This window comes from Phaseolus vulgaris, chromosome 11 (assembly GCF_000499845.2).
Source record: "Phaseolus vulgaris cultivar G19833 chromosome 11, P. vulgaris v2.0, whole genome shotgun sequence".
In the NCBI taxonomy this organism is placed as follows: Eukaryota; Viridiplantae; Streptophyta; class Magnoliopsida; order Fabales; family Fabaceae; genus Phaseolus; species Phaseolus vulgaris.
Window position 1 is genome coordinate 50254132 of NC_023749.2, and position 16045 is coordinate 50270176.

Sequence of the window (16045 nt, forward strand, 5' to 3'; positions counted from 1 at the left end):
AGTGTGAATACAAATTACTTATCATAATCTATTCCAAAATACCAATCATCAATATCCTCCATGCCATGCATATAAGTACTCCCTTAGAATTTGACTCAAAGCCACGTTCCCACCGTCTACAATGCATTATTTTTCGCCCTTTTTGCATGCTCAAACCGACACCCCCACCCTCTCATTCTCTTCCCTGATTATTATTTCTCACACTCCTTTATGCTTCCTAGTAACTTCATCTCCATCACCCTATAAATCCCCATTCTTCCAACACCATAACACACCATCCAATTAACACATCACATCCTCAAAGAACCAAAACCTTAACCCTTCAACATGTCATCCTCACCAATGTCCTTTCTCTTCCTCTTTTTCCTCTCCCTCTTTGTTCCATTACTCTTAGCTCAAACTCCATCACCTTCTCCAATACATACCCCTTCTCCACAACAGTCTCCAACACATGCTCCTTCTCCATCACCATCTCCATCTCATGCTCCTTCTCCTTCTCCATCATCATCTCCATCTCATGCTCCTTCTCCTTCTCCATCACCATCTCCAACTCATGCTCCTCCTCCACCTCTTCCACCTACTTCACCCTCTTCAGCATGCAAGGCCACACTATATCCAAAACTATGCCGTTCCATTCTCTCGTCCATTCAATCCTCACCTTCTGATCCTTACAAATTTGGCAAATTCTCAGTCAAACAAAGCCTAAAACAAGCCAAAAGACTGGCCAAAGCCTTCACTGATTTCCTCAAAAAGAAGAAATCTTCTTCTCTGAGCAGTGCAGAGATTGCAGCCCTAGAAGACTGCAGTGAGCTGAGCCAGCTGAGTGTTGGGTACTTGGAGTCAGTTTCAGAAGAGCTGAAATCTGCAGACCCCTCCAACACAGAGTTGGTTGATAAGATTGAAACGTATCTCAGTGCTGTGGCCACTAACCAGTACACTTGCTATGATGAGTTGGTGGTGATCAAGAGCAACATTGTCAATGCTCTTGCTGTGCCTCTCAACAATGTCACACAACTCTACAGTGTGTCACTTGGGTTGGTCGCGCAGGCTCTGAAGAAGAATCTCAAGAAGCATAAGACCCGCAAACATGGTCTTCCCACCCAGAATTTCAAGGTCAGACAGCCATTGAAAAAGCTCATTAAGGTAACTATTCTTTACCTTGGATTTTTTTTTTATCAACAAACAAAGAATAATCAAATTTTTTTTTTTATCAACAAACAAAAGAATAATCAAATTAAAAGATAACACTTTATGATTATCTCACCCTTATACAAATTATACAAAATGAGATGAAATTTATGAAAGAATTAAAAATGACATGCATCATTCTATCATAAAATACGTCATTATCACTTACATAACACTTTCTCAAAACACAGAAAAACATAATTTTACTTTAATATGAAGTGGACTCTAAGTCTAACTCAACCTCATAAAATGCTTTAATCTTTAGTCGATATGGAATCTCTAACACATTCTCTCATGCTGAAAGTGACGGCTTGTACGTGCGATAACATATTATGGATGATCCGATAACGGTCTGATAGCGGATGACATGATAAGCCCAACAAACATTCACTAGGATATATAAACCCGAAAATGACTCTAATATCATATTAAGAAGTGGATTTCAAACCTAACTCAATTTCATAAGTCGATTTGTTGAGGTTGAGTTAGACTTGAAATTTACTTCTTAATATTAATTTTTGTGGGTTTCTATGCTTCTCTCATTTTTCAATTATTCAGAAAAGTATTTTCTTTTTGTCTCAAACTTAACTTTTTAATAATGTATTTTACCTAAGAGTTAGTCAACTTTTAAACAACATGTGAAATAAATATTTTTATATTTGGATGTAATATTCAGTAACATTTTCGCGGTCAAAAGACTAGAAAAAAAAAATACTAAACTTATAATTCTTTTTTGAAATTTAAATACTAATTTTTCAATTTATAAATATAGACACCAAATTAAATTTAACGAAAAAATCAAAGACTAAAACCACTTTCTTTTTCTTTTTCTTTTTCTTTTTAATTTTACTTATAGTCTAGGATGGTTGTGTCTACAGTTTACATTTGTACGATGCAGTTTGATAAATAATTTAATTAAACACTTACTTTATAAAAAGATTATCATATATATGAGAATTTTTTTTACAAAATTAATTGTGAAACTATAGTTTAAAAAAATATCACAACAAATTAAAATAGAGCTCTTTCAGGTAAACATTTCTTCTGTTAGTATAACATACATTGAAATCCATTTCAATTTGGATCATTTCCATAAAATTCTACCCCATAATTTTCTTATATATATATATATAATATTTTATCATGCACATAGATTTTAATAAACTAAAAAATGTTTAAATAAAACAACATTCCTTGTGGCCTCATGGCTGTGTCGAAAGCTAGTCACACAATAAATTAGAACTTGTGAGTTCCATCCTCTAAAGTATAGGTTTGATTCTACTATTTCAACATCATATTTTCAAAACATTTTTAGAACAAGAATAAATATAAAATAAGATGAAGACTATGATGGAAAATAATAATTTAAAAAATATTACAAAATTAATTCGTTCACGTTATTAATTACGGTATCTAGTTTATAGATTTATTTTGAAAAGTCAACAGATCCAAGGATTGGTTAGTTCAGGTCAACCTAGGTTGGTTTTAAAGTTTAAACTATGAGTAGTAACCTGGTGATTTTGCCACGTGGGTTCTTTGCATGTTTTACGAATAAACAACAAAACCATGCACGTGCAACTCGCATGCATCTTCTCATGCACCACATGCCATTTTATATACCTTTGTAGTATTAATGTAGTATTGAAGTCATTGGTTGTTTCTTATTGGTGAAAAAAAGTGTTTGGCCTAATTGTATTTTTAGTTTCTATATCTTTGATATATTTGATTTTGAATCTCTCAAATTATTTTTGAAATAAGTCTTTCTATTGTAAAATTATGTTGTCTCTTTGATGTTGGAGTGTATTTAAAATGCATGTCTAAAAAGTAAAGAAAAAAGTAAAAAAAATAACAAAGATTGGTATATATAATTATATTGATATATAAAGATAATTATTAAATTATACGTAATGGCATCTTATATAGGTCTTTGTTAGTAAGGAAGATTGTTGCTGATAAAAAAAAAAGTGAGAAAAATATAGTCTAACTAAGCCATTTTTTATTGTTGTATCCTTCAACCATTTTGGTGGGGAATTTATACAAAATCAAATTAATGTAAAAGACGCCATTCAATAAATTGTTTTCATGTAAATGATATATTATTATAAAAAAATAATTAAATAGAAATTAATTTTTAGAAATAAAATAATTAATTATTATATTTTAATTAAATTAAACAGTATTTTATAAACAAAAAAATTATTGGTATTAAAAATAGTTTTTATTATTAAAAAAATTTATAAATTATTATTTAATTAGCAAGATTTTAACTACTAATTTTAAAAAATAAAATAATTAATAGTTAAAATTTTCATTAATAGTAAAAATTACTTTAAATTCTAATAATTTTTTTAATCTATAAAATTATATCTAATTTAATAAATATTTTTTTAAAATTAATTTTTATTTAATAATTCTTTTTAATATATAAAAAAAAGGATACGTATGTTATATATATATATATATATATATATATATATATATATATTGAAAGAAAATCTTAATATAGAGTTAGTAATTGATTTAATATTTGAAATTTTATTACCATATCATATTTATTTGAAACTAAGAAAAAATTAAATATGCTTCTAAATAATTTAGAATTTTATTTAAGTCCCTAAACTCTCTTTTTTTCATTTTAATCCTTAAACATATAAACTTAAGTTTCTAACATTGGAATAAAAAAAATTAATTTTTTTTTAGAGATTTAAATGAAACTCTAAAATTTTTTAGAAACATTTAAATTCACATTTATTCTACATTTGCAAGATTGTCAACTGAAAGGCTAAAATTGAAACATTATACTTTGGGCAGCTTCTTCACACAAAGTACAGTTGCACAGCATCATCCAATTGCAGCACAAGAAGTGAAAGGATTCTTAAAGAAACTGAGAGCAAAGGGATTCTACTTAAAGAGTTTGTGATTGTGAGCCTTAGTGGCACAGACAACTTCACCTCCATTGGAGAAGCTATTGCTGCTGCACCAGATAATTTAAGGCCAGAAGATGGCTATTTCCTTATCTATGCAAAAGAAGGATCTTATGAGGAATATGTCACTGTTCCCTTTCAAAAGAAGAATATCTTGCTTATTGGTGATGGTATCAACAAGACTTGCATCACAGGAAACCATAGTGTGGTAGATGGTTGGACCACTTTCAATTCTTCAACCTTTGGTAAGTAAATTAATATTTTGGAACCTCAATATACTGCTAAAAGGTCATAGAGAACACATTTTCACTAGTTAAATGATTGAGGAACAAAGTTATATCATACTTACCTTCTCATAAATAGAAATCATAGGCTGAGAAATTTTTGATGAACTATTCATAAGACTGATATATTTTCTTAAACCAGGTTTTATTATGAGATTTATTGTGTACATGTTTATCAATCCTCTATTATTTACTATGGATTATACATATTAATTTCTCTTAATCATACAGTAAAGATTAAAAATGGTATCTATACAAAGTAGGAGAGAGTAAAGTTTAAGTAATAATTCATTAAACCTTGATAAAAATAACTCAAGAAGCTAATTTTACCTATATGTCAGTGACTTTTTTTTATCTTTTCAAATTAATGATCATGATCAGTATTTCTTCTGCAATGAATTTGATGAGATGCAACGTTTTATATGATCAATGCAGCCGTCTCTGGAGAAAGATTCGTTGCTGTGGATGTTACATTCAGAAACACTGCTGGCCCTGAGAAGCACCAAGCAGTGGCTCTGAGGAACAATGCAGACCTCTCTACATTCTACCATTGCAGTTTTGAAGGGTATCAAGACACTCTCTATGTCCACTCTCTCAGGCAGTTCTATAGGGAATGTGACATTTATGGCACTGTGGATTTCATTTTTGGAAATGCTGCAGTGGTGTTCCAGAGCTGTAACATCTATGCCAGAAAACCATTGCCAAACCAGAAGAATGCTGTCACAGCACAAGGCAGAACTGACCCCAATCAAAGCACTGGAATTTCAATACAGAATTGCAGGATTGAAGCTGCACCTGACTTGGCTGCAGACTTGAAATCAACTAAGAGTTACTTGGGAAGGCCATGGAAACTGTACTCAAGAACAGTATACATGCAGTCATACATTGGAGAACTAATTCAATCTGTTGGATGGTTAGAGTGGAATGGCACAGATGGATTAGACACCCTCTTTTATGGTGAGTTCAATAACTTTGGACCTGGTTCTGATACAAGCAAGAGGGTACAATGGAATGGTTACAATATACTGAGCCCTACACAAGCTTGGAACTTTACTGTGTATAATTTTACCTTGGGGAATACATGGCTTCCAGATACAGATATACCCTACTCTGAAGGACTTTAGATTAGGTAACTGAATTCAATTGTATGGAGTAAGAAACAATAAATTTCATTCACTATTGGTTAATTAGAATGTGATGTAACTGGATCATCATTTTTTATGTGAAGAGCTTACAAAAGGGATGAGGGTCATGTGCTGAATGTTTGGATCAAATTCAAAAAAAAATTATCTTGGGATAGAGTTACCATTGTTTATTATTCAGAGGAATTTGAATTTTTGGTTAATTTGAATTTGTCATATTAGATTAGTTAATAATCTGACATGAATACCATTAACATGGAGCAGCACACTGATAGACCCTTTTGCCTCATTTTATTTTCATATGAAGCTTCAAGTCAAAGTTGTTTTCTCCAACTCAATCAAATATCATATATATATATATATATATATATATATATATATATGTGTTTGCATCTATATACAGCCATTTCAATGCCTGAGTAGTTGCAAGAATGTTGAAGAAAAAGAGGCTTAATACAAAGAAAAATAGATTGATGCAAACATAGTATCAAATGAGTACTCATAAGAGGTGTAATGCCTCTAGTAGGTTCAAGATCTTCAAAAGAAGCCTCAAATTAGATTAATCTGTATATAGAATCAAATTAATAATAAAAAGCAAAAAAAAAAGGAAATTTGAAAATATTACAGACAGATTTTGCATCATACATTGCATTATGTGTATCAAAGTGATCACATAGAAGATTTAAAGGTGGCACCAGAAGCTGAAATCCATTTCTCCCCTGAAATAAAAGATTTGACAGTAAACTTGCTGGCTTGTTTAAGAGTAATGGTTTTCAAACCCTTCCACTTCACCCTATTTTTTGTTGAAGCTCCAGGTCCAACATTCTGAAATTCTGCATAAAATATGGTATCTGGTGCTGAGTTCCCTACCCATGGTAACCATCCATTTGGGTTAATCAAACTCCCCAATGTGGATTGCATAAAAACTGTAGTTGAGTAGTTCTTCCAGGGTCTTCCAAGGTATGTCTGCACAGAACTTAAGTCCCCAAAGGGTGAAATGCTGCAATTTTGAATTGAAATTCCTGTGTTCATGTTGGGGTCAGTTTTGCCCTGTGCTGTTATGGTGTTCTGCTGACCCTTCATAGGCACCTTTGGCAAAATGTTGCAGTTTTGGAGCACAACTGCTGAATTACCAAAAATGAAATCAACAGTGCCATAAATGTTGCATTCCCTGTAGAATTGGCGGTTTGAATGAGCGTAGAGACTGTCCTGAAATGCATCAATTTGACACCTATAGAAAACTGCTTGATCAGCACTGGTCATCAGTGCCACTGCCTGGTGCTTCTGTGGACCAGCTGTGTTGCGAAATCCCATGTCCCTAGCTATGAAATTCTTCCCAAACACAGCTAAATTGCACCAAAGAAAAAAAATAAAGCATGTTACCACATACAAAAGTGTTTAAAATCAGTATACACTACAATCAGAAGTCTTAGATATACCTCTCTTCCCCAAAAAATGTAAAAGTTTTGTTATCTTTAAATTTCATTCACTTTTAAACAGTGTCTACTTAATAAAAAGTGTTACATACCAAATGTTGCTGATGAAAATGTTGGGGTGCCATCCACAAAGTTAAGGCTTCCAGAAACAATGGTGGTGTTCATACCATCACCAATGATCATGACATTCCATTTGGTCTTCTCCACCCTCACATTTTCATTGTAAATCCCCTTCTTCACATAGATCACAGTCCTCTTGTCACTCTTTTCAGGGACATGTTTGAGTGCAGCAGTGATTGTTTTATATTTTCCGCTGCCATCTTTTGCTACAACAATATCGGCTTTCTTCTTCAAATTATCAGCTTCAAGCATCTTACGATCTTTAGAATGAAGCCACTTTGGTTCTTCATCTTGGTGTGGCGAAGTACTCAACAAGCGCCTTAGTTTCAAAGAGCTTGCAGCCTTGTCAAGCCATGTCACGATGGCAAGGCTGTTACTGGTAAACTCTGTTGAGTTTTTCAGATTGTTGTATACACTGCTCTTCAATGATTCTTCTGCCTCTCCAATACCATCAATGCAAGTTTGCTGGTAAGTGCCTGTTTCAGCAGTAGCACACGGATAAGCAATGATCTTCAAATATTCAGTAACACTTTTTCTTTAGAAGTTTTGGTGAATGAATTTAGGAGGAAAGAATAAATGTACATCGATCCTATTATCCTTTTGGTGCTCAAATTCCAATAACAATAGAAGAAAGAAAATGAGAAGCATCAAGCATTGGTCTGATGGAGTTCTTATAAAATGATAAAAATTTGAAGCCATCAAAGGTAGAGGAGCATGTCCACTTAACGGGCATTTTTACATAAAAATGAGAATAGTAAATTTAGATCATTCAATAATATTTAGATGGTTAAGATTTAGTATAATATATCTATGCAAAAATATAAGAATTCATCACATCACATCCAAAATAAAATTCTAAATTATATCTTCTTATCCTTCATCAAATTCCTATAACAAATATATATTATATATTAGGAAACGTTTTTATCTTTAGTCGATGTGATATCTAAAACATTTTTTTGATGTCGAAATCTGTCAACTCATACATGTGATTATATAATAGTGGTCCAACAACAGTTTGATAACCGATGATTTAAATCTAACAAACTTTTCGTTGGAATAAAAATTTTATAACTATACCATATCAAAATAAAATAATAAAATATAATAAATCTTTGGAAAAAAGAACATATAAAAAATATGGATAAATTCATTACATAAATAAAAATATTTAATAAATAAATAATAATATCTAATAAGAATCATAAAATATTCTTATAAAATGATAAAAACTTGAATAGGAGCACTTAATGGCCATTTTTACATAAATAAGAATAGTAAATTTAGATCATTCAATAACATTTAGATGGTTAAGATTTAGTATAATATAGCTATGTAAAAAAACCTATATGACTTTTAAGAGACTTATTACTTAATTTTTCTAATTTAACATGCAAAAAACAACAATTTTCTCAAAGAAATTAAACAGGCAAAAGGGGTTAAATATAAGAGTTAACCACATATACAAACAAAAACAAAAAAAAAATTCTAGAGAATCAAAATAGAAGTTATATAGTCATGACTCAAGAAGACATAAAGATTTAAACAAGCATATATCAAAGCTTATATACCTGCAGCACTCAACCAAGTTCTGAGATCCTCCAACACATCAACCAAGGAAAACTTCCCCCCAGAAGCCAAAGAGCTATTCAAATGATCAACCGCAAGACCCAGAAGATCCTTGCAGTTCTTAAAATCTTCCATGGTCTTTTCATCAACATTCAAGCCACTGAACCCTCCCTTCTCAGAGAAGTACTCAAGAGCCTTAGAAGCCTCACCTAAGGCCACTTTAATAGACAACAGGAACAAGTCCTGAGGTTGAAGCTGACCCGAGTGTGCAACAGAACCAAGGCTGCTGTAGCAGGAGTTCTTGTAGAGTGTCACATCACAAACAGCCTTCACTGAGCTGGAAACAGAAGGAGCATCATTCGAGTTGCTGTTCTTGTTGTTATGAGCAACTGTTCCAAACACTGCAGCACACACAACTCCTATGAGGACTATTGTGGACAAGGCTATGATGGTGATTCTCTTTCTGCTTTTGCTGCGAACTTCGAGCATGGCGTGCTCTGATTCATCAACTTTGCCGTAAGATTTGAAGGAAGACATGGTTAATGCTATAGCTAGTTTCTGCTGATAATAGTAACTGGTTTGTGAAAGTGTATATATATATATACTTACATGAGTTGAAGTTTCTTGTAAATTGTATTAATATATATGTATTTTTTGGAGTATATGACTCGTGCAATATATATGTAATATATATATATATATATATATGCATGAGTTGAAGTTAGGTTGAGCTTAACGCGGTTTACGTGCAAGGCACTAACCTCATTGTTGCATGTTGAAGATGAAATTGAATGGAGTGGCTGCCATGTTACAGAAATATATGTTAATTTTATAATAGAAAAAAAGGTATTTTTTGGTCAAACTTTATTTGGATCTTTATATTTTTAAGTTGTTGACTTTAGTTCTCTGATTTTTAAAAGTAAATGAATTTAGTTTCTCTTGTCATTGTGTGATGGTTAAAATCTGCAGCTTAAGTGTGACGAAAATAATTTAATTAAAGGACTTATTGTATTAACCTAAAAGTATAATAATTGAAATTAAGTAATAAAGTGGGGGAAAATTAACTTTCGTATTTTATTTAGGCTAAGTTTTTTATTTTTCATTTCCTCAGGTCTGAAGATAATATGGTTCACAAGAAAATATATATGTGTCTATCTATCTCTCTCTCTATATATATATATATATATAAATATAGTTATAGGTTAATTTAGTCTTCGTTTTCATAAACTAATAATTAAACTATTTATGAATTAAAATTGGTTTCACGTTAATTTATTTTTTATTTAATTCTTGTTATTATAAAATTAGTTAATTTAATTTTTAATAAAATGTTTTTTATACAATACTACACACACAAAATTCAACGAGAATAAATAATAAAGTATACCAAAGTAGATGATTTAAAAAAAATTAATTTATATTCCCGGTACTAATTAAGCTAGAACATGAACCTGTTTTGTAAGCTTAAACATATTTTTTTTTTCACTTTCAATAATGGCTTGGGCAGAATCTTCATACGAAGGAAATCTTTTATTTACAAAATGGAATTTCTATAATCTTAAGACACTTTGGTGCAGCTGAAAAGGAGGTAACGTCCTCTGATTAAGACAGAGAGTCCTACATGGAAGAAGACACTTGCAATGGCTGGTGAACCTTTGTCTTTTTGGATGCTAAACCTCTCTTATGGAAGTGTTCTTTGCTGTTCAACCATGCTTTTTTAGATTGGTTTTTTTTTATGTACATGAAGCTGAAGCTAATGTTCTGAAAGTTTTTGTTAAATATTTTAGAATAGGTAAAGGAAGGGATGAAACTTTTTGAGTAGAGACTTCTAGCCTATTCTCTTTGTCTTATAAGGTTTGGCATCTCTCAAAATACTCATTTTTATTTAATTTTTTTTTTTTTATAAAATAAATATACATAGAAGAATTTTTAAAAGATAACTCATTTTAATAAGAACCATGGAGAAATCCATTTGTTTGTATTAGTTTCAAAGTAAAAACAAGAACAAGTAAAAAAAATTGAAAGTACAAAGGAACTGAGATAAGGAAAGAGTAAGAACACATCACATTTAATCCAAGAAATAAAGAATAAGTGTAAGGAGATTCATCACTTGAGAATATTTTTTTTAAGATAAGAACCAAAACAGGAGTAAAGAACTCTCAAAATATCAAAGAACGACTGAGAATTCCAAGTTAGTCATTCACACTCTATCTGAGTCCAATTTTCTAGCACAAGAAAGCCAAAAGGGAAGTTATGCGCCTCTTCTCCTTTCAATCGAGCAGCTGCATTTTTTTGTCTTAGGCCTCTTACAAGGTGTATTTTCTTTCAAAGTAAGGGAATTTAAGGGATTCTCGTCGGATGGAACAAGGCGCATCAAACCAATCTTCAAGGAATGTATGTATATAAACAAAGGAGACTCCTTTGTATAGAGAGGGATTTCATTCTAAGGAGCGGAATGGATGAGAAAAAGGAACTAACTCACGTAACTAAATTAGGAAAATGTTAATCCCTGGAAAATAGTGATTGCACATAAGTAGTTCTTTGAATGTAATGGTAACATGTGAAAAGTAATGATGAATTGAGGGAAAAGCACATGGGTGGCGCCTGAAAAGTCCTAATAGACATAAGAAGACTCTTCAAAGCTTGAAGGATCAAGTGGAAGAGTCAAATTAACCATAAAAGTTAAATGAGATAGTTTAGAAGCTCCAGAGACACCTCTAACTTTCTAAAATTTTATTCATGGTTCCCTAATGATACAAACCACCTCGACAAACAAATGACTAAGGACACCACAAACTCTTCACAACTAGGTCAGTCATCTCAACATGCAAGACAAGACCCCACCAAATCTCAGAAAAGCCTCAGTAGAGGGAGAATCAGACATGAACTAGAATATCAATTGTTTTTCCTTCTAGTCTTCTTACAAGACAAGTTAAGTAAATAAGTTGGGTTCACTTTGAGCTTCAATTGGAAAAATAAGCTAGAAGAGGGTGTACTTAGTAAATTGAGTTTGTGCTAAAGCCCACCTTAACCTAACTTCTAGAAACTCACCCATGTGCTCGCCTTTGACCTAGATTCTAGAAGACTCCCCCATGTGCTCACATTTGACCTAGTTTCTAGAAGCTTGTAGTCATTACACCCCTACCCTTCCTCTTTTCCTCTCCAAGGCACTCATATCTATAAATAGGGTATCTCCCCTCTTGTAAATTAGACATTGATTTTTGAATAGAAAAGAAACTTTGTTAGAGTGTTTAGTGAGTCGAGTCTCCTATTATCCTTGGATCTTATCTTGAGTGCTCTACACTCGAAGTGACGACTCTACACCATTCATCTTGGAGTATCCCGTCCTCCAAGTGGCGTGACTCCTTACTCCCTTTTTCTACAAGTTTTCTTCATCTTTTCACCTTTTCCTTTTCCTTCTTTGCGCCACTCTTCTTCCATTTTTTATGTTCTTCCTTTTCTTCATTTACAATTCGGTTCATCTATTGTAATTGCTTCCTTTTTTTGTTCTTTTTCAACACCTCATCATCATCACACCTTATATTGTGTTTTTCACTTTGCCCTTTATAAGTGAACCTTCACACTTACTTAACCGCTTGGTTAAATTCGTGTCCAGTTGGAATTTTCTTTGGGTTTCTCACTATATTCTACTTAAAACAAAAACTCATAAACAAAGTGCAACCCATAAAATGTGCAATATCAAAATCAACTCACAACACCTAAGGTGCTAACCATCAAGTTCTATATCCTCTCAAATTCCTTTAAAAAAGTACTCGTGAACAATTTTTCTAATCTCATCCTCCAAAGCCTTCCTCCAATTATTCATCTTTGAAATCTTCATAGAATCCTTATGGAATTTTCTTCTTTATTTCTTTTTTGTCATGTTTTTTGTATTTATTTTTATTTTCTTTCTTCAACAAGCTCTTTTCTCATCCTTATTATCAAAGTAGTGTTTTAAACTCATGAGTACAAGATCCATAGTATAAAGTTTTTTTTTAAACTCTTGTATTCGGAATTGCTCATCCAAAAATTTGAATATTTTTTAGTGAGAGAATTTTCTCTTTATTTTTTATTAGAACATTTAGGTTCCTTATCTTAATTTTCAATTCAAAGTAACAAACCTTCCCTTACTCACAATCTCTCTCAATTATTATGTCAAGTAGATTGAAGTTTCTTCATTCTCTAATCTCTTTCAAAAACAATCTTTCGATGAAAATTCTTAAAATGATTCTACACAAAGTTAATATTTCATCAATTGGAATCCAAAGTTAGATCAGACATTTTCATAATAGATTTGAACTTTCGTAACAATTTTGAAAATTTTTGGTGACTATTAATTAACGTTAACATTCTTGCATTAGTAAAAACATCCCATGTGGATTATCATTTAATTCTCACTCATACCTAATCCGCTTATCAACATCCTCATTCAAAAACGTTATGGTTTTTTATAAGATAAAACTCAAATAAACCATTTTAATAAAAATTAGAGACAAAATTAAGGCATGCAATAACTTTTTCCTAGAAAAACGAAACAATAACATGGTACATAACTTAATAAAAAAAAACAGTTGTTCCAAAAGAGTTAAATTTGTGAGAGCAGTAACACTGTTATGTTTTTAATTATTTGGCCAATTATTCTGAACCACAAGCTAAAAAATCTGAACACATTGATGTCGTATGCAATCATAAAAGGATGACTTTGGGTGCATAACTTGTCTGCCATTGATGACATTTGTCCAAAAGCTTATAATTTCTTCAACCTGCATGTTACTACAGTAACAAAGTTCTGTGCTCACTGCATGTACAATTATCTTCACTGGTCAACAAATTTATAATTTCTTCAACTTATATTGCTATAAAAGGCATCTCCCAGAAACCAAATTCTCATCCAATACTTCCAATTATGAGCACATTCTAGCCAGCTATACTTATCAGAAATTTGCAAATTTTGTAGGGTTTTTTTTCCTGTTGAATCTTTTGAGTGGCAATGGAAGGGCAACAAGCCAATGAAGAAGACAAATTCATTCTCTCTCTTCCCAGAGAGAGGGGTTGGGGAATCCCTGATCTCTATCTATTCCAAGAATTTTGGTGCCCTTCAATTCTTATAAAAGAGGTAAACCTTTTTCAAAAGGACTTTGAAGCAAAAGATAGTGATATTATTGTTGCTAGTTTTCCAAAATCAGGAACAACTTGGTTGAAAGCCCTAACTTTTGCCATTGTTAATCGCCAATGCTTCTCCTCCTTTGAGAACCATCCATTGCTCAGTTCCAATCCTCATGAACTTGTGCCTGCTGTTGAATTCATATATCGTGGTGATGTTCAATTCCCAACGATTGAACCAAGACTTTTTGGAACTCACACTCCTTTCCCTTCCTTGTCCAAATCAATCATGGAGTCTAATTGTAAGATCATTTATATTTCTAGGAACCCTTTTGACACTTTTGTTTCAGCAATGTCTTTCTTTGGTAAAATTAAGCTAGAGCCTTTATCCACATTAAAAATGGAGGAAGCTTTTGAAATGTATTGCAATGGGATAATTGAGTTTGGTCCATGGTGGAGTCACATGCTAGGTTTTTGGAAGGAGAGCATAGCCAAACCAAATAGGGTTTTGTTTTTAAAGTATGAAGATCTTAAAGAGGATGCCAATTTTCAGGTGAAAAAAATTGCAGAGTTTTTGGGTTTTCCTTTCACTCAAGAGGAAGAAAACAACAATGTGATCGAAAGCATAGTCAAGCTATGTAGTTTTGAGAAGATGAAGAACTTGGAAGTGAATAAATCTGGAATAATATACCAATTTCTAGAGAAAAAGTACTTTTTTAGGAAAGCAGAAATGAGAGATTGGGAAAATTATTTTTCTCCTTTTATGAGAGAAAAACTATCTAAAATTATCGAAGAAAAATTAGATGGATCAGGTCTTTCATTTATGATTTAAAATAATGCATTGTTTTTTAAATTCCTAAGTAAATAAGTGGCTACACAAAAAATAGTATGTGGTGTATTGAGATACGTAAATGTTATTGTCACTTTTTTCTTTGTTCTTGAAATAAAGAGGTTTCATATGTTCTGAAACCGTGTGACTAGCATTGTTGTTATCTTACATGTGAATGGGAAAAAGTGTGCTAAATTAAGTAAAGACTTTTATCCTTGATGTCTTTGTTGATTTAAATTTATTCAAATGAGTTGTTTAGTTTCATGTTTCAAATTTTCATAATTGAGTACTTTTAATTGAGTTTTTATTAAAAAAATAACTTTTATTATTGGACAAAGATAAACAAAAATAAAAAGAAAAGCAAAATGAAAATCTAAATATAATATTGAGAGACTACTATATAAGTTGAACAATAGAACAATAAGGAGAAAATAATGATAATACCAAATATAAGCAAGTTAGTTGTAAGTTTTTTATTCAACTCATTCGTCTTTCACAACCTCCTGACATTTTTTATTTTGCTTTCCTCTTCGTTAGTCTTTATCCTCATCCAACATGTTTTTGCTTTCACTTCCTTTTCAATCTTATCCAAACAAATTTTAAACTTGTTTTGAACCAAAAATTTATCTGTTTTTGGATGTTTTGACGTAATTGTTATATGGTCTTCACTACCTTCATGCGCAACTTCAACTCCATGCTTATTCAGTTGTTTTACCCCATGTGTGTTTCGTCTCAAAACTGTATCTTAATTTTCATTTTGCTTTCCTTTTTATTTTTGTTCACCCTCATCCAATAATAAAGTCACCTTTTTTTTTTTATCAGCAAGAAACAACTAAATTAAATCGGCCCATTTAAGGGGTGGTCCAACCCTCATACAGAACAAGAATGAACAAAAATACCTTTCCACCTACACATTTAAAATAATAAAGTCACCTATTATGTTAACTGCAACCACGTTGTTTAACATTAACACAAAATAACATGTGGAGATAGGTAAGCATGTGACAATACAAGATAGCAGTCATGTTACTCAATTAACAGAAAACTTAAATGGCATGTACTCAATCGAAACATATAGAATTTTTTAGTATTCAATAGACGAAAAAAAATTTAATAGGACCCTAATTAAGCCTTTTAATTTTTTTTCATTGATAGGAACATCATAAATTATCTCAAATAAATGTCACACTACCCTACACACAAATCATTAGATAGAAATTAATTTTATAGACTAAAATAATTAGTTACTATTTGACTAAATTAGAGACCATTTTATAAATTAAAAAAATTATTAATATTTAATGTAGTTTCTATTATTAATAAAAGTTTATAAAATAGTTTCTAAATTAGTATCTAACCATTAGCTACCAAAGTTTTAGTTACTTACTACTTTATATTCTACATTAGTCTCTATTATCCTTTTAGAGACTAATTTATAATCTAAAATATT

General features: G+C 31.6%; 3 protein-coding genes across 3 annotated transcripts; 2 read left to right on the top strand and 1 right to left on the bottom strand.

Moving 5' to 3' along the window:
* Nucleotides 1-103: 103 nt before the first annotated feature.
* LOC137832619 (probable pectinesterase/pectinesterase inhibitor 47) lies at nucleotides 104-5697 on the top strand. The gene is made up of 3 exons (XM_068640883.1): nucleotides 104-1143; nucleotides 4000-4357; nucleotides 4832-5697. The coding sequence occupies exons 1-3, from the start codon at nucleotides 328-330 to the stop codon at nucleotides 5518-5520; spliced, it is 1863 nt and encodes a 620-aa protein (XP_068496984.1). The 5' UTR covers nucleotides 104-327; the 3' UTR covers nucleotides 5521-5697.
* A 323-nt stretch (nucleotides 5698-6020) lies between these two features.
* On the bottom strand, nucleotides 6021-9247 carry LOC137810254 (putative pectinesterase/pectinesterase inhibitor 24). The gene is made up of 3 exons (XM_068611432.1): nucleotides 8666-9247; nucleotides 7067-7570; nucleotides 6021-6884 (listed from the first exon to the last, which is right to left on the bottom strand). Exons 1-3 carry the CDS (start codon nucleotides 9198-9200, stop codon nucleotides 6208-6210), a joined length of 1716 nt encoding a protein of 571 aa, XP_068467533.1. The 5' UTR covers nucleotides 9201-9247; the 3' UTR covers nucleotides 6021-6207.
* A 4308-nt stretch (nucleotides 9248-13555) lies between these two features.
* LOC137833250 (cytosolic sulfotransferase 15-like) lies at nucleotides 13556-14735 on the top strand. The gene has a single exon (XM_068641611.1). It carries the CDS (start codon nucleotides 13654-13656, stop codon nucleotides 14596-14598), a length of 945 nt encoding a protein of 314 aa, XP_068497712.1. The 5' UTR covers nucleotides 13556-13653; the 3' UTR covers nucleotides 14599-14735.
* Nucleotides 14736-16045: the final 1310 nt, after the last annotated feature.

Coding starts and splice junctions, on each gene's coding strand:
- LOC137832619 (XM_068640883.1), top strand. CDS start 328: ATGTCATCCTCACCAATGTCCTTTCTCTTCCTCTTTTTCCTCTCCCTC. Junction 1,144..3,999: donor CATTGAAAAAGCTCATTAAG/GTAACTATTCTT, acceptor TACTTTGGGCAG/CTTCTTCACACAAAGTACAG. Junction 4,358..4,831: donor TTTCAATTCTTCAACCTTTG/GTAAGTAAATTA, acceptor TGATCAATGCAG/CCGTCTCTGGAGAAAGATTC.
- LOC137810254 (XM_068611432.1), bottom strand. CDS start 9,200: ATGTCTTCCTTCAAATCTTACGGCAAAGTTGATGAATCAGAGCACGCC. Junction 7,571..8,665: donor AACTTGGTTGAGTGCTGCAG/GTATATAAGCTT, acceptor CTGCTGAAACAG/GCACTTACCAGCAAACTTGC. Junction 6,885..7,066: donor ATTTTCATCAGCAACATTTG/GTATGTAACACT, acceptor GGTGCAATTTAG/CTGTGTTTGGGAAGAATTTC.
- LOC137833250 (XM_068641611.1), top strand. CDS start 13,654: ATGGAAGGGCAACAAGCCAATGAAGAAGACAAATTCATTCTCTCTCTT.